Source organism: Acanthopagrus latus, chromosome 1 (assembly GCF_904848185.1).
Source record: "Acanthopagrus latus isolate v.2019 chromosome 1, fAcaLat1.1, whole genome shotgun sequence".
NCBI classification, from domain to species: Eukaryota; Metazoa; Chordata; class Actinopteri; order Spariformes; family Sparidae; genus Acanthopagrus; species Acanthopagrus latus.
Genome location: NC_051039.1, coordinates 9,757,736 through 9,778,507, shown reverse-complemented (window position 1 = coordinate 9,778,507; position 20,772 = coordinate 9,757,736). Strand labels below are relative to the sequence as shown.

The 20,772-nt window shown below is 41.3% G+C and overlaps 2 protein-coding genes across 2 annotated transcripts; one reads left to right on the top strand and one right to left on the bottom strand.

Moving 5' to 3' along the window:
* The first annotated feature begins 1,906 nt into the window (after positions 1 to 1,906).
* tmem184c (transmembrane protein 184C) lies at positions 1,907 to 8,271 on the top strand. Its single transcript, XM_037101547.1, has 10 exons — positions 1,907 to 2,563; positions 3,344 to 3,474; positions 3,565 to 3,601; positions 3,687 to 3,892; positions 5,025 to 5,099; positions 5,224 to 5,317; positions 5,449 to 5,561; positions 5,747 to 5,846; positions 5,964 to 6,135; positions 6,239 to 8,271. The coding sequence occupies exons 1-10, from the start codon at positions 2,447 to 2,449 to the stop codon at positions 6,547 to 6,549; spliced, it is 1,356 nt and encodes a 451-aa protein (XP_036957442.1). The 5' UTR covers positions 1,907 to 2,446; the 3' UTR covers positions 6,550 to 8,271.
* Positions 8,272 to 8,315: 44 nt separating this feature from the next.
* Positions 8,316 to 20,218, bottom strand: prmt9 (protein arginine methyltransferase 9). The gene is made up of 13 exons (XM_037101538.1): positions 19,660 to 20,218; positions 19,013 to 19,212; positions 18,693 to 18,841; positions 18,354 to 18,590; positions 18,025 to 18,192; positions 17,809 to 17,911; positions 16,595 to 16,704; positions 16,187 to 16,379; positions 14,565 to 14,748; positions 11,665 to 12,346; positions 11,257 to 11,410; positions 9,350 to 9,472; positions 8,316 to 8,951 (listed from the first exon to the last, which is right to left on the bottom strand). Exons 2-13 carry the CDS (start codon positions 19,208 to 19,210, stop codon positions 8,709 to 8,711), a joined length of 2,544 nt encoding a protein of 847 aa, XP_036957433.1. The 5' UTR covers positions 19,211 to 19,212; positions 19,660 to 20,218; the 3' UTR covers positions 8,316 to 8,708.
* Positions 20,219 to 20,772: the final 554 nt, after the last annotated feature.

Here is a 20,772-nt window from a genome sequence, read left to right as displayed (position 1 = left end):
CCAGTGTCAATCAGTGAAGCACTTTTGTGGTGACCTGTGCTGAAAGGATTAATCTGGAGATTTTTACATTTTTATGATGATTAAAAAATCCATTATAAGACCAATACCACATATCTGACAGGTCGTAAATGTATACTTTCACTCATTAACTAAGGCTGAATCATTTAATAAAACATCTGCATTAAGTCTCAGTCAAAATGTGTAAATATGTCTATGTTTGGCACTATTATCAGGCCAGATTCATTAGTGTATAAGACTTCATGTATACAGACCATACTTGTCAATTTAAAACATAAAGTGCAGCTTTAACTCTTGCCTTTAAATAACTACCGATCACACCGTTTAACTTCGAAGAGCTTCTTACGTCACTTGAGTTGTTGTTCAGGAACAGATGAACTGAAGCGAACACCCTCGGTGAGTCTGAACATTTCCTCACACAAAGGCCTATGGCTGATGTATTAAGATAAATAAGTAATTGTTGAACAATTGCAGACTTGTGTATTCCTCTGACAAAGGAGGTGCACTTTGGCTGATACATTATATCTCAGGAATCAGACAGTGTGTCTCCTCCTTTGCTGTGCATTGATTATTAGTGTTCCTCAGACCTATCCATTCTGCTTATCGCCTCTGTGTTTCCTGCAAGGCACATACTGTACCAGTTACTTCACCCTTCAGTGATGCCGATGATCTTGTGGGACATAATGGACGCCACATCCGTTATGCTAAAATCTGTTTTGGGTCTGATCAAACACAGCATATGTTTATCTACCCTGCCCTTACATTGCTCTACCCTGTATGCCACTTTGCATGGCAATCCCTCCAAGCTATCCACCATGGCACTCGCTCGCACGACTTGTGGCGAAGACTATCTCTAATTCATAAAAGCCAAAAGGATCAATTCAAAATTCATGAACAATCTGTCCTGCTACAACCAGTGATTTCTGTGACTGTGGGGCAGTGGAGACGCGGTGCAGCAGAAAGGAAAAGTTCTGCCTCCCCTCGTTTTACAGGAAGACACACAGGCACAGGCGCACACACATTGATGTACGTGCACTCACTCATGCACAAAAAAGCAAAAGGTGAGAAGGAGGTTCTGATGGGTGTTCTCACAATAGCTTTGTTAATGTAGGATTAAGATTTTTAAAAAAGGATTTATAATATAACCTTAAAATAGGGAAATTACTAATGAAGTTGTGCATTAATTAAGTCAATGTTTTTTTCTGAAGATAGTAAACAATGGATGGCTATTTTGCTCCAAAAGCAGGTAAATCTGACAGTTGACAGTATTGTGTGGTTTCATTCTATGAGAAACATAATTTGTTTGCTTTTTAGCAAGAAAAGCTAAATACCAAAATGAACGGCTGAATAGCATTTAGCTGCTTCAGTTTGAGGGTCCTGATATTGTCCATACTGGCTTCTTGTCTACTGTATGTTTCATAATTTAGAGATACTGAAATCAACAAAATTTCAGCACATAACTGTTTATCCTCGTCTTGGAACTGGCAAGACTCAATTTGGGCAAACAAAATAAGAATTATCACATATTTTTGTCTGATATTTTGTATTTGAGCCTAGATTTGCAAACATGGACAAGTCTCTTAAAAAAAAAAAAAAAAAAAAAAAAAAAAACCTTTATCCATAAAACAACTTATTTGTAGTTCAAACAAAAGGTCATGCTCATACTAGGTCTGTATAGTCCAAATGTGACCTATTACAGTTTTGGAAAGAGCATGTTGGAAAGAGTCTTGTCGTCTTCAAATGACTGATACTACACTAGTTGGACATATTGTCCTAAAATCGTTATTTCACATTGCCATCTGCTGGAGAGAGCACAGATTATATGGTCAATGACAATGCAGAGCAACCAAACTAGCCACAAGTCAACGTCAGAGAGGATGTTCATCTCCCTTTACCGATTGGCTACTTGCCTCGACACCGATCAGATTCTAGACTGTGGGCGGGACATCTCACGGCATCAACAGGAAGTACCAGCAGCAAATACTTTTGTGGAAACTTTTACCAACGCAAACCGTCTTCTAACACTTTAAAGAGTCCACTGACCCAGCGAGGCGATTTATATATTACCTTGGAGTTTTATTTTATCGCGCTCGACTTTGAAATACTCTCAGCGGTTCCGGTGAGGACCATCTGCTTTGTTTGTTTACATGGTGAAACAGATGATAAGCTAACGTTAGCAACGTAGCTCCATTAAAAACGAGTCATATGAGCTGGTAATTATCCAGCACATTTGTCCTCATGAATGAAGCTTAACACGGGTTGGTAGGAGCGTCTACACACCTGAAGGCTCGTCTTTATTTGCGGTGAGCTGCTGAAAGTGCGATAATGAGATGCTAACGTTAAATGTGTCGAGCGTAAGACGAGAGAAACTGTGTTGTCACTGAGCCTGCGGCCAGTTTAAAAGGCCTGAAGGCGTCTTAATGTCAAGATGCCTTGTTCCTGTGGGAACTGGAGAAGATGGATCCGCCCGCTGGTCGTCGTGCTGTACATACTGTTGCTGTTGATCGTCCTGCCCTTGTGCATCTGGGAACTGCAGAAGTCAAAGGTCAGCCCGAACTTGGCATGTTTATGATTAACAACTAATCGATTAATCTCCGTTAACCGTTTAACCGATTAAAAATGTCTTAATCGACAATCAGAGACAGGCACTCAATGACATGTTGTGTAATTTTGTGAACTTGTACTCTACTTTTAATAGCGTTATATTCAAATTTACCCTAATGTATACCAACACTCACATTTTAGAGAAGAATGTACAACCCTCCTTTTACTTTTATGTTAGAACAGCCATCCTTAATCACATTTATAGAGTCACATGAATGATATGATCATGACGTGTTACACGCTGCAGAACATTTTCTTATCAAGCCCTCTTTGTCCGTAACTGAGTCCTAGAAGTCTGATTTTCTTCTTCAACACGTGACACAAGGATCTGCCAGTTTGAAGTAGTCCTGCTGCCCTGACAGATTTATGAGATGTTTTTAGAAAATAAGGCTGCCAGTGCTTTAGACAGAGATGTCATTGAGTAACTTTAAAATACTATTCAAGCATGGAGCCATATTCATGACATATTGATATATCAGGAGTAACAATTCTACTTGATATGTACACTTACTTTTGATACATTTTGATGACAACCCTTTCGTGCTTGTCCTTTAAATGTGAGTCTTTTCAAATGAAGTACCTTGAATTAAGAAATGAAATACTTCTTCCTCGTCTGACGTTGATATCACATGTAGATAAAAGTGAAAATACTCACTCATTTTCCCAGACTTTAAATGTGTATTTTGAGCTGTGTCGACGGTCTCTTTCCATGTAATGACAGGTTGGCACTCACAATAAAGCATGGTTCATCGCTGGGATATTTGTCTTCATGACCATACCCATATCATTATGGGGCATCCTCCAGCATCTGGTTCACTACACTCAGCCAGAGCTTCAGAAACCCATCATCAGGTAAAGATGTCAGCAGTCATGTCATCCACAAATAAGAGTCTGAAACAGTTTGTTTTTAAGTATTTGTTTTTTGTTGTCGTTTTTTTGTAGGATATTGTGGATGGTCCCGATCTACAGCTTGGACAGTGTGGGTAGTGTATTACATAATTAAAGCCATATATGCAGGTATGATTAAAGAATGCCCTGTAATCCTTCTCTTTTCCCACTCGCAGTGGATTGCACTGAAATACCCCAGTATAGCCATTTACGTGGACACATGCAGAGAGTGCTACGAGGCCTATGTCATCTACAACTTCATGACCTTCTTGCTCAACTACCTGGAAAATCAGTATCCTAGCCTGGTGTTGATGCTGGAGGTCCAGGAGCAGCAGAAACACCTGCCCCCTCTCTGCTGCTGCCCGCCCTGGCCAATGGGAGAGTACGTTTCTTGTACAGTTATACCACCACCAATTAGCACTTATATAGAAACAATCCATCTAGCACCCACCTTGCTATGTGGCAGCCAACATGACGCACAGCTGGTAGTCTGCCTTCAACACTAGTGTAGTTATGTATTAATCAAAAGAAAAAACAGCGACTGTCTAGACTAAGTCCAGGGCGCGTGTAGGCGGTCTGGCCTTCTATGGTGAAGACTTCTTGAGTCGAAACACGTAGGCGTATCTATTAAGTTAAAAAAGGATTTTTAATATGATCAGAGTGCCTCAGATTCTAAGTCAGACTACACACACACACACACACACACACACACACACACACACACACACACACCATAGACTTTCTTTGCAAGTAAGCTGGACGGACACTGTTCTTTATTTTTTACTGGTACTTGACCTTTACCATTATCCTTGTGGAGCACCTGATTTTTATATCTATGTTAAACCATTTTTAGCCCTGACTCAGAGCAACACTCATCTTATTTTTTTATATGTTCTCAAGTAAAGTCACATTACCTTACCCTCATCTTGAATTACCCACAACTAGATGTCTGTCTGATTTTTCAGTACTTTTGTGGATTTATCAGCTTTATTCTCAGTGTTCTTGCTTAAATGAAGGATTGCAACATCATCCATTTGACAGTCTATTTGATTCAAACTATTGTTTGACAAAAAGAAAGAAACAAAGGAAAACAACTGAGAGACAGAGATGGAAGTGAGTTTTTTTTTCTCTCCCACAGCGAACAACATAAACAAATCCATGACGGTCACCAGCTTCAGATTAGCTTTTTTCAGGCAACATCCATAATTGGTTAAAGTGCTTGTGTGCAGTTGGAGCTTTTCTTATTGACATGAGTTGATTTATTTTTAAAACTTTAAAGAACAAACTGATGTATTGGCTGAAGGCTTGCAGCAGCAGCAGCCTGATGTATTGGCTTTGTATTTTATAAAACTGCCCTGTCAAAATATAAACTACACCAGTATTGTCACGTTCGCATGTGAATATCACAGAGCATTTTTAAACCTTTTGAGGAAAATTAGGAGGTTAAGTGTTACGATTCCGTCGTTAACAGGGTTAAAATCTAATTCAAACTCAAACTTTGTTTTCTTCTGCAGGGTGTTACTGCTGAGATGCAAACTGGGAGTGTTGCAGTACACAGTGGTGAGACCAGTCACAACGGTGATTGCCTTGTAAGCACGCTCAGCTCTTCATACTCCTCTTTCCTTTAAGACCAATCACAGCATTTTCTTCTCTATCTGATGATGATGTTGATGTCCGCTGTGGCCCTTTTTTTTTTTTTTATCTTCTTCACAGGATCTGTCAGCTGTGCGGGGTGTATGACGAAGGCAATTTCAGTTCGAAAAATGCGTGGACATACCTGGTCATCTTCAACAATATGTCACAGCTGGTAACGCTGCTAAGTCTGAATGTAACGGGCCTCAAGTAAGGACTGTAGCTTACTTGATGGCCCGGGAGTGTATTGACAGATAAAATGGAGGTACATATTGATCCCTCTCTAACGGTCTTCTCTTTATCTAGTTTGCCATGTACTGCCTGGTGCTGTTCTACAGGGCTCTGAGAGAAGAACTGAGTCCGATCAAACCAGTGGGCAAATTCCTATGTGTCAAAATGGTGGTGTTCGTCTCTTTCTGGCAAGTCTTTTTATTCAAAATTCTAAACATATCTGAAAACGTACTTCTGCTGTTTTTTTACCTTGCCTGTATGCATTGTATATGTTGGTGAAGTATGCTCGCAGTGTTTTCCATTTATGTACACAGACAAATGCATCAGATCATGTGGAATCTGCTGACAGTGTTTATTTGGTAAACTCTTCTAGGCAAGCTGTGTTCATTGCTTTGCTGGTGAAAGTGGGCATTATCTCAGAGGAACGTACATGGGACTGGCAAAGTGTGGAGGCTGTAGCGACTGGCTTACAGGTAACCCTAAGACAATCTAGTTAAGAATTCCTAATGTGTTAGAATAAGTTTGTGTCCTGAGTTTGATCTTAATATGTCAATTATGTAACCGTATGGGCTCTTCGTTGTTTTACTCAGGATTTTATCATCTGCGTGGAGATGTTTCTGGCAGCCATCGCCCACCACTTCAGCTTCACCTACAAGCCTTACATCCAGGAGGCTGAGGAGGGTTCCTGCTTTGACTCTTTCATGGCAATGTGGGACATCTCTGATGTCAGAGCGGACATTTCTGAACAAGTCCGCAATGTTGGTAGGTGCCTCCTAATAGCTAATGAACTGCTTGCACAGTTGTGTATCTGGCGTACTCTACAACATCAAGAAGATAGTTAAGACTTTTTTGTCTTTATTGACAGGGAGAACAGTCATGGGTCGTCCCAGGAAGCCCTACTTTGGCGAGGCGGGGAATGACGGGGAGCGATCTGGCCTGCTCGCTTCTGGCTCGCAAGATGCCATCACGGAGGCGGCATCCAACCCCGTATCACCCAGAGGTCAGTACGAGGGCCTGGGCAGAACCCTCACACCACATTCTTTGTCAGCTCCCGCTGGGTTCAGCTCGGCCCCGTGGGATGAAGGATATGAGGCTGGACCTGAAGTAACTGAGGAAGAAGAAAGGACCAACCAAACCAAAGAACCAACAGATGCAGATCTCATCGTGATTACCTAGCCTAACGTTAAGGCCGGTGTCACCAACAGACTCTCAGACAGGGTTGGGCAGGACCCAATTACTGCCCCGCCATGTTCCCTCAGACACTACTGTACGGATGCAACATTCAATAAAACTATTGTTGGAAAGGACACATCAACCCAGTGATAGTGAAAGTTGGCCAACAAATGCAAAACCAGATGGACCTCTCTGCCGGTGACAGCTCCAAGAATGTTCAGTGAGGTTATGGCACTAAACGATTTGTAGACAACCTGTAATTTAGGCTGTTATCGTTCTACTAGTGAGTTATATGGCTTAGTTGGCTCTGCTAGAATGGTCTTATAATTGAAATAGACTTTTGGTGAATCTAAACATGCGCCCCTATGAGCACACTTCTCTTCAAAGAAGCCAGCCTCTGTGCTGATGTGTTTCTTTAAATGAGAATCCACATAAAGCCCCCCCACACTCGGAGGGAATCATGCATGTGTATCCTGTCCTATTATGGAATTATTACACATTTTCTTTGTGTCATCTCACTCATATCATGATCTGTTGAAGCCCTGAGAGGCAAGTATGAGTGGAAAAAAATGGCAAATATTCTGGTGATCCATTTTCAGATAAAGTATTTTTTTTTTTCATCTGTGAAACCAGTGAAATTACCTTTTTAATTTTTTGCCAGGATCATTGTTTTTATTTTTATTTTTTTGTGTGAATAGGTAAAAAAAAAAAGGTTTTGGCAGGTTAATAAAGAAACTTTGCCATCATAATTTTTCAAATAGCTTCTTTCACAGATAAAAAACGAAACAAAAAACGCTCTCATTCATCTTTACAGATAAAGTTTTAAAATTTTTGCTTATATTGATTTCAGAGGACAGTGGTTGAAAAGAGCACTTTCAAAATGAAAATCTACTAAACTAAAGCACATAAGATACCCGTAATCCAGAATCTATTTTTTGTCTCAGCCTGCAGACGATCCATACTCCCAAGAGAGGGAAGGAGGGAATGGAAAGAGTAAAAGCACCAAATTTCTGACCTGCACAGTTAAGAGTTAGGTCGGAGCTGTTCCTGCTGATGTGTCCTGACTGACAGTGTGACATCAATACAGAATCAATATTAATAAGATGTATTTCTTAAGGGTTTGACTAGATGCTGTAAGTACAGTACAAGTATTAAAACAACGTACATAATTCAGTTTGAAACTGTACAATCAGCTCATGCTGGTTCAGGTCCATCTTGGCTCTACTGCATACAGCTCACTCTATCGTGTTCAATAGAAATGCATTCACTAGGTCTTCTCAGATGCCTTGTTCTATGTGCCGTGGAACTAGTTCATCCACTACATCGTTATATTCCAGGTCCAGTTTTTCCTTCTGCCATTAGCTTTTATTCACATTATTTGATGAGATGTCGTCCATCGTTTTTAGCCGTCAAGCTTGAATAACTGCAGCTATGACAGCCTAAGCCATTTACGTTTCCCCGAGCTCTTTTTGTCTTTGTGACTTCCATTGGATTCGTGCAGGGATATTTACACGTTTAATGTACAGTGTGGGATATCAGTTGGTGTCATGAAATGCATAAATGTATCAAGTCAACAGCATAATCTGCATCAAGTCCAGCTAGAGAATGTTGCATTGCCTTACAGGATTTTATTTTTCTAAAAACTGACAGGATCATATCAGAGCTGATGTCAATGTTCCACATTTCAATTTCTGACAATATCTTCAATAAACCAGATTAACTTCATATTCACTTGTTTTTCTTTTTTTGAAATGAAGAAAATATCACAGTTATTGTTGACATGTTTTTTATTGATACCAACAAACATCTTTACAAAAACAAGGGAAAACTTTAATAGTCATATAACATACTTACAAACATAAGTACAGATTATATGTCCTATTATTTTACAGCACAGTTTGAAATAAAAAAGTGACACAAAGGTTCAAAAAAGTCTGTTTCTAAATGATAGGTTTTTCTTTCTGCATCACAAGGATTCAACTAAAGCTCAAAATAGAGATCCAACGTGTGTAAACACTTGGAAATTTTAAAACTAGTATCCCATTTATGAACAATGACACTATAGGAGGTAAATCTTTAAACAATACCAGTAAAGGAATTAATTACTGACTGTGCTTGATTGAGGCATAAAATATATAGAAATTAAACGACAGTGTTGGAGTTTATTGCTCCATTGGCCGGGGGGCGTTCGCTACATGGGCTGTCATTGAGATAGTGCTCTTGTGAAGCTTCACGGTGAGGCAGACCCAGTCACCAGCTCGCACCTCCAGGGGCTGCTGCAGCACAACAGCCGCCTGCTTCCAGTGAGAGTTCTGGCTGAAGGTGCTGACACTGATGTCCTGGTCCAGATAGATGTGGTACCAGAAGGGAATTGCAGTTATTCTGCCTGCAGATGTCGCTTGGACCTGGAAGGAATATTGTTTGAACGGTACATGAGAGGAGTCAACTTAAAACTATACAGTACATCGTACCCATATATCACCTGTCATTTTTTGTTGCTGATAATACGTGACACATGCAAAAACTTAAAATGAGATCATGGTTCTTTTTAGTTCTTTCCTGACCAACATGTTGTTTCCAGTTCTTGCATTTAATGTTCATGAGCTTTGCAGATATCACACCACCATGTTAGATCGCTGGATGAATGTTAAAAGAACGATGCGGAGAGATGAGTGTCTGAAAACATTTGAATGTTTCAAAACTGAACTATTTCAAACCGTTTCATGATGCAAAGTTTCATTGTCAAAGTGAGACGTGCACAGGGTTTTTCTGAGATTTTATACATATGTTCTGTGTATCTTACCTTCACTTCTCTGTCAGTGTAGTTTGCGGTGGCATTCATTAGGTCAAGAACGAAGAGCTCCACAGACTCACTGAGATGCCTGCACTCCAGTGTGGAAAAGTCCAAAAACACGTGGACTGGTACCTAGAGTACATAAAACGATAATCACAGTCTTAGCAAGATTTTACAGCACATAAAAGGAAAGGACCGGCTGACATTACCAATAAGGAGCTACATAAAAGCCCATAAAAAACACCAGGAAGGAAGAGCTACTTGAATCTGACAGCGATGAGACATAAAACAGGTGCTGCTGATGCACAGGTTGGCAACCGCTGTCCACATTAGAGGGGGAAATTGATCTCTCCCACAAAGTCAAGGCAGACTGCTTCTTTTAAGTGCACAAGTTAGATACTAAAGCGTTTATTGTTGTGGCTTATTTCAGAAAGAGGGCTCATACCTTTTTTTTTTTAAAAAAAAAGAGAAACACTTCTGCAGTATATTAAAAATCAAGCAGAAGCAGACTTACAGTTGTTTTAACTCTTTCTCACAAACCCATGATTTATCTACATTAGGATTTAATTCATAGTGTCAGTGGATAATAATTCAATCATTGATCAATGTCTGGGAACTAATCTTCCACGTCAAACTCTTAAAAACTTGACAAACAGGACGCGACTGCAGGGCAGCAGACTTAAAAGCCGACGGGGAGACCGAAGTGGCAGCACAGAAAGTGTCACCGTTTCCTTTACCGCACAACAAAAGAATCTTTCCTCCTCCCTGTCACAGTTGTGTAGACCTCAGAGCCCACTGTTTGATGTGCTTGATGTAATGTGTACTGATGGATTCAGGTAGGAATGTCTTGGGCCAAGCTGTGTGTTGTGTCTTGCGTGACAGTTGTGCTAGAAAAGTGCCCTCCACCGAGGGCTTCAAAGACAACATCTGTTAAAACAAACGACCGTCCCGCGTGGGGCCCACGGAATTAGAGCACAAACACAATGCAGGGAAAAAAAAAAAAAACGTAATAAAAAAAGATAATTTCCAGACCAAAGAAAGAAAAAGAATTCAAAGGGATTTCACAGCTTCTTTAACGCAGCTGGGAAGCAGACATCAAAGAGTGGTGTGCAGCAGAAAACAGTCCTGGACTTTAGCATTCAGAGTGAAAAACCTTGTTCAACAAAAGACAACCCAGACACGGTCGGAAACAAAAAAACAGTCTGAGCAGCCTGTCTGATTAACGTATTCAAGTCAAATCTGTTCTGAGAATTGTTGTTGTTTTTTTTTTTTTTACCTTTATAGTCTTGCACTATAAGTCGATCATATTAAACCCACAGGCAGCGCATTTGCACCTAATGGGCAACCTTTGAATGTGAATGATGCAAGCGGACCAACACGGCATACTGTATGTGAAAAACTGTCAATATTGACTCTTGCATCAGGAACGTGAGCTTCACTGTTGCCTCAGTAACATGAGACAGAATACAAGATACCAGCGGGCTGACACGTACAAAAGGAAGCTTTTGCAACTTGTGTTGTGAAGACTGGTAAAGTTTCAGGATGACAAACATGATTTGTGCTCTTCAGTGTGATTTCTCGCGAACTGTTTTTGAGTTTTTAAGTAAGAACACATTTTATGATTAAAACGCCTTCCTGGTCATGTGACCTTCAAGACGACGACTCATGTTTGAAAAGCGTCTGTGTTCTCCACACTGACTCAATAGACCTTGAATCTGGTTTATCAATATTGCACCCAGTTCAATAAAGTGAGGCCTGCAAAATGATTAATTGATTTATGTGTAATAACAGTATACACAATTGAACACCACTATTCAATATAAAAAATAAAAAAAATACAATGCAGTGAAACAATACAATGAAATATAATAAATACGTTAACCTTGGTACATGGTGGCTGATGCAGGTATACTTACAGTGAACTGGTTGATGAAGGGAGCGATATTGAATCCCAGCGTTGGCTCCTGACCCTGGACAGCACTTTCCAGGAGCAACGTGTCTGATTCCACCAGCATACCGTGAACCACAATCTTTGCTGGGAAGATGCTTCCTCCTTCCTCCAGCAAACACCTTACACAGATCATGAAAATATATTTTACTCCACAATACGTTAAACTACAGCAATAAAATACGTGGCCCACTCTGACCAATGGAAGCCCTGAGAGGCAAGCGAGCAAAAAAATGGCAGAAACAAAAAATGTAGTGAAAAATACAGGCAAAAACACAGGAGAGAAAACAATTCAGATCAGACTCTGAAAATGAATCTCCAACGATTTAATTCCCACTTGCCTCTCAGGGCTTCGCTACAGGCCACACTCTCTTACCTGGCCAGTGAAGCTTTCTCCATCAGCTTCTGTCTGATGAGACCACAAGTCTCTACACAGTCCAAAATGATGGCGCTCCACAGCTTCTCTCTGGACGGCCTCTGCAGCATCCCCTGCTCGTCCTCCACATGGTTGAGCCAGAACTCCAGGTGGTCTTCTGGGATATTATTAGAGCGAGCCAGTCTTTTTAAGACTTCCTGTTGCTTCTTCTTTTCCACAGAGCTGTACGCTTTTACATGACCGCGGCTGGCGGCGATGAGGGAGAGCAGAGAGAAGCCCTCTGACACATCGAGGACATAGAACAGGTCACTGCAGTCTAACTGATCACCTGATGTTCGCTCTTGGTTTTGCCATTTAACCTTCAGCTGGGAGATGAGTTTGGCCAGCGCGCTGCAAAAACTCTTATGGTAGTCATGATTGTTCAGGAGCGCCATTTCTGAACATTCCAGCATGCTGAAGTCTTTCATTTGATTCTGGTCAGTCTTAAGGCTTGCTAGCGCACTGCACAGTTCTGCCTCCGGGTTTGGATTGGAAACAGGGTTTTCACAGTGCTGTGAATCCAGACGCTTGTCTAGGCGGATTTCACGGCCATCTCTCAGCACAGCGACACTACAGAGCCTCAAGTAGGCATCTCGGCAGGAGACTTCAACAATCAGCTCGTCTCGAGGCTTCAGGAGAAAAGCTGGACAGAATCACAAGAAGAAACAAGAAGTGACTTGGCCGGATTAGAGCTGTGCAAACTTCAATACAATTTGGGCATGAAATTAATTAAATCTGTACTTAAAATGACATGACATTGTTTTAACCTTGTTTACTGCAAACATTTAATTTCTTACCAAGTATCTTTTTTGTATTTTTAGTCAAAATATTTCACTATTGTTCATTTTGTGTATCTAACAAATTCAGCTGAAAAACACTGTCAGTAACAGAATTTTTTACCCATTAATAGAGGTATCAGCCCCAAAAAATCCAGTATCAGTATACATATACAGTTCCTGATTTAAATCAAATGATACTAATGTTATACTTTATTTATGTGTGAGTGAGAGTTCTATAGCTGTTTCTGCTTAGATAACATTTATAGAAACATTTATTTCTCAAAGTTGTGGTAGTGGTGGTAATACTCCGATATCATATCAGTATTAGAATCGAAAATGGCAAATGACATTCAGTCTCAGACTGTTGTGAATACAACAAAAGGCTTTATCTATGCCTGCTGTGAATAAGAAAACTCGACAGGGAGGTAAAATAGAGGGGTGTCTTATGCTGCCCAGGTTGTTTTGGGGCTTAATAAATAGAATCAATTTGACATGGACAATTTGAAAAGGGTAAAATAAAAGGAGAATAAGACAGAGAGAAGGAAAAGCCGGAGATGCAGAGATAGAGAAAGGGGGAACGAGCCCAACTGAGAAATGAGATTCAGGGGACCGGCTGCACAGAGGGAGGGGGAGAGGCACAGAAAGGATTCCTACAGGAATAACATCTGTTCATGTCTTCATGTCAGCGCTTGCCTCGTCAGACGCATTTGGGAAAAATGCATATTTATTGCCTATAAGAATTTCATGAACACTAAAGAGTGTCACAGGCGATCACGGCGCACACGTCACAGCGACCGGGAAACGGATGTTGGTGATCACCGGGAAAAGGTGGCGGCTCCCCTGACGCTGCCTTCACCAATTAGCGCTGCAGTGAAATGCTGTTGAGCCCTGTTTGAAAGATGATGTACTGCAATGCCAACTGGAACATGTCACCTCCTGTCAGCACCTATTAGGTTCACAGTGGCCTGGCATAACAGGAAAGTAAAGAATCTACAGAGCTCCCAGTGACTCTCTCTTTAAACTTTTTCCAGCTCTCGTCAGTTTAACTATCTTGCACATCAAATATCAATCTTATTTTCAAAGTAATAGCTTTATTGCGAGCCTTAAACATCATAAAATGTGCGTTACATTTATTTTGTACAGCAGTGTATTCCATTACTGGGTCTCGTAAATGTACTGGATTTTTTTTACACTGGAGTATTGTGGATTTCACTGACGATAACTCACTATAAAATGTGAAACATTCTTGCATTAAAAAGGTCAAAAACGGCTGGACCAGCATCATATATCTCGTTGAGTTCTGCACTTAAGGTATCCTAAATGCTTCTAACAATGTTCAAACATTGAAATCCATAATTCCAGGAATGAATTAGACAGCGAGGAAAGAAGTCAGCCATAAGACCAAACGTACCGTGAATAAAACTTTAAGATACCTCCGCATCTGTGTACATTTCTGCCCAAGTCACGTCAGACAGCATTCATCAGCAAAGGTGGCTGTTTGAACACAACACCTCCCAAGAAACCACACCACTTCTTTCTATGTTTGTTTTTGTATTGATTTGACTGAGAGACCCCGATCAGCAGAAATGACACACAGTGCGTTCTTAGTAAGAAAGTGTCTGGTTTTTCAGACTTTCAGGGAGCTACATATTTCACAAACATTTGTTCTTCATTTATCTTAAGGCTGCAGTAAAGCGTTGATTATTAAAGGGCCTCGACTTACGTACTTACTGCCATTTCGTTCTCTTGTATTCTTTTAAATGTTTTTACCGAAACTCCTGTCTCCTTTTTTTCTTGTTCAGCACAAAGGCTGCATTCACTGTGTGTCAAGTGCTTTACAGATAAAAGTTTGATTGATTAAAATACATATCCTGATACAACATCCCTGGCATTATTTATCACAGCTCACATGTTTAACACTGTACATAGTCAACAACATACACTGCCCTCATCTGATGCATCAAGGAAATGCACAGCAAATGCTGGGAGAAGAGACTATTAGCTGAGCAGAAGAAAAAAATACTACACAACCAGTAAAAATCTGTTACAATTTTGTCTTAATGTATGTCAATTGAATCCTACCCTTGGTGCTGTGGACAGGGTAGATGGCTTGTTCCCAGCAGGTGTCCTCCTGTGGTCCAGTAGACAAACTGCTCTCCTCGTCCAGGTGGAGCTGGAACCACACGGCCAGAGCGTCCAGCTCGCCCTCCTGAGTGATGGGCAGGTGGATCCTCCGAACCTCCCTGGAGCTCAGCCCCTCCAGCTCCTACAGATTACCGATACAGCAAAAGAGGGGGCAGTGGAGTTGTCACAGGGATGTTCGCTAAAATGTCAAAAATCAATTGAAGTTTGGCTGTCATAGTAACAAGTGCAATATGGGTAGAAAAGTGTGATCTGATTTTGGTTTATAAAATACTTTTCTTGGCTTTAAGTCAAAAGCTGAAGACAGTTATGTAAAGATGAATTATGAGTTATATACTGTGAGTTTCACAGTTTATATCTGCTTCTAAACCTGACAGGCTACCTACTATACAGTCATGGAGCCCAATAGCCCCAATACGATAATAAAAATGGCCTGCCTTTCTGCCGGTAGCAGCAGGAATGCCTGGTCTAGCCAGTTAACTGCAGCATAGAATCATATGTCAGTATTTTGTAACTTCTCTTTTCTGGTACTTCAAATACACAGTATATGTTTGGATGTTGTTTCTCCTGTGCATTTATCTTTGTGTGCTTGTTCTGCGTTTAATAAACATATGTTTAAAAAAAAAAAGGGTTCACAATAGTGTGGGATCTATAATAAACAAGCACACACTGCCTCAGTGATAACCATAACTTACAGCAGTGGTGTCTCTCTCTTTAGTGGCACTTTGTAAGTATGCTGGTTCTATTCTTTGAATAGTTCAAAATCACCTTTCCTAAATGTTCATACTCATTGCCGGCTCTGCTGACATTACATAGGAACAACCCCCTGAAGCCTGAGGTTTAGAAAATAGAAAATACAATGATCCAAAAGTCTGAGACCACAAGTCTATAATTCTTAAGTCTAGCCATGATTTAACCTTCTTTGCTTGAAAACACAATTTCACTTCTGACACTCTGACTTAACTTTCAGAATCCTCAAACTTTCTGATTAATAAGATATTTTCAACATGATCACAGACTAATCCACTTGAATGGGAAATGGCAACTCTAAAAAACAAAACCTACTAAATGTGAAACAACAAGTGTGGATTAATATTCTCAGCGATGCTAAATATTGACAAATTATCCTACAGGTACCGTCTGGCAGATGAACACCGTCTCTCCAATCTGCCAAGTGCTGCACTGACAGCTAATAAATCAGGCAACAATCCCTGCAGGCCTATAGTTAAATTATAAGAGGCCACTGATGTGCATTTCTTTAGCCTGTGAGGGAGCCAATATTTAAGCTTCATGGGACCAATAAACATACGGTCAGGTGAATTAATTATCTCTCCGAGGTTAAAACATTCTGCTTCACTGAAGGCAACAAATACATATTGAATATCAGGATTTCTCACAAGGCTGCATATCTGACGCAAACATCGTGCAAACGTGAAGTGAAAGCGCATTAATTTGATAGTGGCTGAATTGATTAAATGATGGTATCACGGGATGATATATGCTGAACTGGAAGTAGCCCACACACAGTTCATCAGCTTCCGTCGTCCTCTGTTTCTGCTCACCTGCACGTTGTTGAAATCTATGTCGAGGGCTGTGAACGGCTCAGTGAGAGATTTATATCCGCCTGGCAGTCTGCTTAGTCTCTCTGTAGTGTACGGCTCCATGGAGTCATCGGGTTCAGAGCTGCAGCTCACTGGGCTGTGGAGCTCTCCGGCTGCAGACATGGACAGACTGCCCACCTCGGACACGCAAAGCCTGCACGAAAAATATCAGGGATATAACAGGGATCTCACGACAGGTCCTGACAACTTCCTCTGTTTGTCTCAAAACAATTTCCAAGAACTCAGAATGTAACAACTGGCTGGAAAGAAATTAACCCCGACACACACACACACACACACACTCACACACACACACACACACACTCACACACACTATTCAAATGAAGTCAGACAGATTCCAGGGCCTACCTGTGATGCCTCCGGATCTCAGCGCTCTCAACAGCCATCCCGAACACCGTGGCTCCAGCCGGAATGACTCGTCCTGTCGCGGACTGTTCCTGGAACTCATTCTCACCTCTCTTTAGGACAAGAAACACGTGCTGTTAATCAAACTACTCGTGAAATGTCACAACTCATACTGTAAGCTCAGATATCACAGAACACGCCCCACGAGATCTGCACTTTTCTGAATGTTTAAAAAGCAAATGCCAGAGGACACATGTAATGTTTTTTATACTTTGCCAGTTGACACAGAGTGCCTTGAAGCCATCATTAGTTTTATTCTCTGTGAGGCGAAAACATTTCATTGGAGTCCTCCGAGCACACACCCTGAATTGTGACTCAACTCTGGCATCATTATTTAAAACTCAAGTGTTTTTCAGCTCTCTGAAGATTTTATGAGAAGAATTTTAGACCCTGTATGTCAGTGGCGAACGGCAATAGATGTTGGGCGCAAAGAAAAAAACACAGTTTGGAGAAGCAACAGGAGTACTGGTGTAGGAAGCTAAGCATTTTAGCCACTGAAATAAATATTTCAATCAGTTTAATTTAGAATAGCTTAACCTTGTCGTCAGACAGCGCCCTCTGATGGAAAAAAAAATGTTGTTACATTTTTCTCTTCAAAGACACCAGACTACTTCAAAAAGGTAATTCTGCAAGGCAGTACAAAGAAATTGTTGTTCCACTATTACCTCAATTGGTTTGTTTGTTTGTGTTATGGTGGGACTTTGGTGAATCTGAACTAACAATTTAAAACACTGAAGTCAAAGAATAACACAAACAAAATTCCTGATTAAGGTAGTCATAGGAAAGCAATTCCAGTTTTTAATGGGGTAAAATTACTGTTTTTGTCAAAGGAGTCTGGTGTGTCGGGAGAGTTCCCCGTCAAATTGGGTGTTTTAGGTGGATGAAATATGCTTTTTCTGCTGCCTCCAACCACAGCAGTACATGTCTTGGTCTCCATGCTGGCACTCCTGTCTGCTTCTAAAAAGTTGGACATCCTAACTGCGATCTACTTAAAAAAAAACAAAAAAACACACCGGCTCTGTAAGTACTGTAGCTTTTACAACCACACCTCAAAAAAACAATAAACAAAAAGTACACCGATTGGTAAGATAAGATTGCACTGGGGCAAATGTAGATCTAAGTTCTGTACCCTGTTTGTGTTTAACTACTCAAGTCACCTGAGGAGGTAGCAGCAGGTGGTGCCAGGCATGAATGAGACTCTCTATGATGCCCTCTCCAAACAATCCTGCATCCACCGTCTCCGTCACTACCAGGGACACCCTGAAAGAGAGCAAAAAACACGAGTGAAGTTACTTAACTCCTAGACACGAGCATGGATTTCATATCAGCACAATTAAAGTTTAACGGTGCTGTGCCAGTAGGATTAACTGTACTTGTGTGGGATGTCCTTAGGCACTTCCATCTCCAGAGATTTCTTATGGAGGATCTTGATGCTACCATCCATCCCGTTGGCGGCCAGCACCTCACAGGCCAACTCATACATCGTCTTTGACAGTTCACAGGCGTACACCTCAGCAGCTCCTGCCTTCTTAGCACACATCCTTAACAGAGAGGACAAAGAAATCCGAACAATGACACTCACGCATGAAACACAGGTCGTATTCTGGCTCAAAAACGCGCGAGTTGGGTTGAGTCAAGGACTGAGTTCTGATTTACAAATGGAGAATTCAAAGCTTCCAAATTGTCATGGAAAGTATCTCACCCAAGGATCCCAGTGCCAGTACCTATGTCAAGCACAGTGTTGCAGCCGCTCTGCACAGCCTTCTGAATGGCTTGCTGATACTTCCGGTTCCTGCCGTGGTCGTTGAGCATCAGGAAATGCCAGCGCTCCACCAGCCAGTTGGCCACACGGTAGAAGTTCTCCCTGGCTTCAGGATAGTCCGGTCTCAGCTTCAAGGCTTTATGGAAATGACCCGCAGCCTCGTCTCTGAAGCCCATTCTGAATAAGAAAAGGAGAGACACAATATTGCAAAAAAAAAGCATAATAAGATAATTCTTCTGAACAATCTAAAACAACATTGGAAGAAGATGAGTATCATACCTGAACAGGTGTTCACCCATGCTGTTCAGGATAACCTCATCGGCAGGAAACAGTTCCAGCGCTTGCTCATAACAGTCAAACAGGTCCTGGATGCGGCCCACAGAGTCCAGCTCCTCTGTCCACTTGAAAAGCGTGAACCTGAAGGAGTCCTAAAAGGAAGAAGCCGCAAAATTTCATTTCAAAACCGAAGATCTTTCAGTTCTTCAGCAGCAAACTGAGTGAGAGACACCTGTGTGTAAGGACTGTGGCTGGTTGTGTTTTCACAACCTTTGGCAGCACATGTGTGCAGACTGGTTTTCAGAGAGTAAACAGTCATTTACCTTGGCAAAGTCCTTAAACATGGGTGCAAGGTTGAGGACAAGGAGGTAGTGCACAAAGGCAGTTCCATAATCTTGGTTGAAGAGGCACTGCTGGGCGCTCTCGAGGGAACTAGAGACCAGCTCGTTCCTGGCAGGGTCCTCTCTGCGTCGCCTTCGACTCCTTCTGCCATTCTTGGGCCGTGCGCTGGCATTGGGCATCCCTTGCAAAAAAAAAAAAAAAAAGGAGAGCAGAGAGTGTTGGAAATGAAGGGGTTCCATCTTTCTATATACTTATATTGTATTGAGTTTAAAATATTGGTATGGTGACAACCTTCAACAGTTTTAAGTTAGAAGGTCCATATTTTGACTTGAGAATTACATTTTGATTCACAAACAAATTAGCTTTGAATTATGAGATTACTGATTTTGACTTAGCAATACATTTTTGAAAAAAAAAATTAAAAAATCTCAATGTATCGATGATCCTATTTGTGACAGATGGGCTTCCATACATGCCATACAGTTCATGAGAAATGATCAATTATCTTGAAAAAACGACAACATAAATAGGAAATGCTGCAAAACTAAGCTGAAAAATGTTAGCCAAGATACTTTCAACAAAATGCTAAGTGTTTTACAGGCATCACCAGCATATTTTCTGGACTTACTGTGTGTTGTTTTGGGTCACAGGCTGTGGACTGAGGCGGAAAAGATCCCTGCTGTTAAGTCACAGTGGCGTTGCTAATTTTGCCAAAGCGCAAAACAAAACGTAAACATCGCAGCTAACGTTATGTCCAGTATAAAGTGGTTAGCATCCTTGCGAGCGACCCATTCCTTTAGCAGCAGCCAGCGTTAGCTAAAAACATGAAGGCTGCTCTGACAGTCGCTACGACAAGTTAGGTACATGTCAAAAAGCGGCCACATTTGTTTAAACTGACGTTATAACTGCGAGGTGCTCGTTTTTTCTGTAAATCACATCGCTGCTAACGGGTGTGCAGCATCGCTGATGTATGCCGCTGAGCAGAGAAACATGTCCGCCCGTTAAACAGCCCGGTATGAAATACGTCGCCGGACAAGGGTTCCGCGGGGAGCAGTTGAAATGAGGTTTATTGTATTTGAAGTATTTGAAGTAGTAGAAAACGTGGTGAATACTGATTGTCGTATTTATTTTATTTTATTCTGACAAATTCGGAAAGCGTAAATGTTACCGCCTTAGATTTGCCTCCGGTGGAACCAATCACAGGCGAACGTTGAAGCACGTCAAAGAGAGCAAAATATCAAGATAATTCACACCCTAAGAGGAGTGTGCCTCCATGCTTTGTCCTGCAGTGCATGCGTGGAATTATTGAAGGTTAACCCGATGATACTGCTTATTTGCTCACACTTATAAACTTTAAAATAACATGGCGTCGTCATTGCTCTAGATTGTGTCCTCCATTAGGATGGCAGGCTGATTGCAGCTCCATCTTGTCGTCACTCCCTCCACTGTTTGTGCAGATCTGTGGCGGTTGAAGCCTTTGGAGGAATTTAAGCCCATAATCTCAGGAGGCTTTAATGCAGTGCTTTTGGTCACCTGTGTTTAGTTTTAGAGTTGGTTTCTGTTGCTCCTGGTGGTTTACCTTGTTTGCTGACTTGCACAGACCTGCAAGCACTGCTATACCTAAAAGGGCAGTGTTGACTCACAGACTTTCCTTGTTTTTAAACTTGTGGGCTGTCTGCTGTACTGTCGTAACGGTTACTAATTAAAGAAATTCCCCTTCTCTGTAACTACATTCTACCAC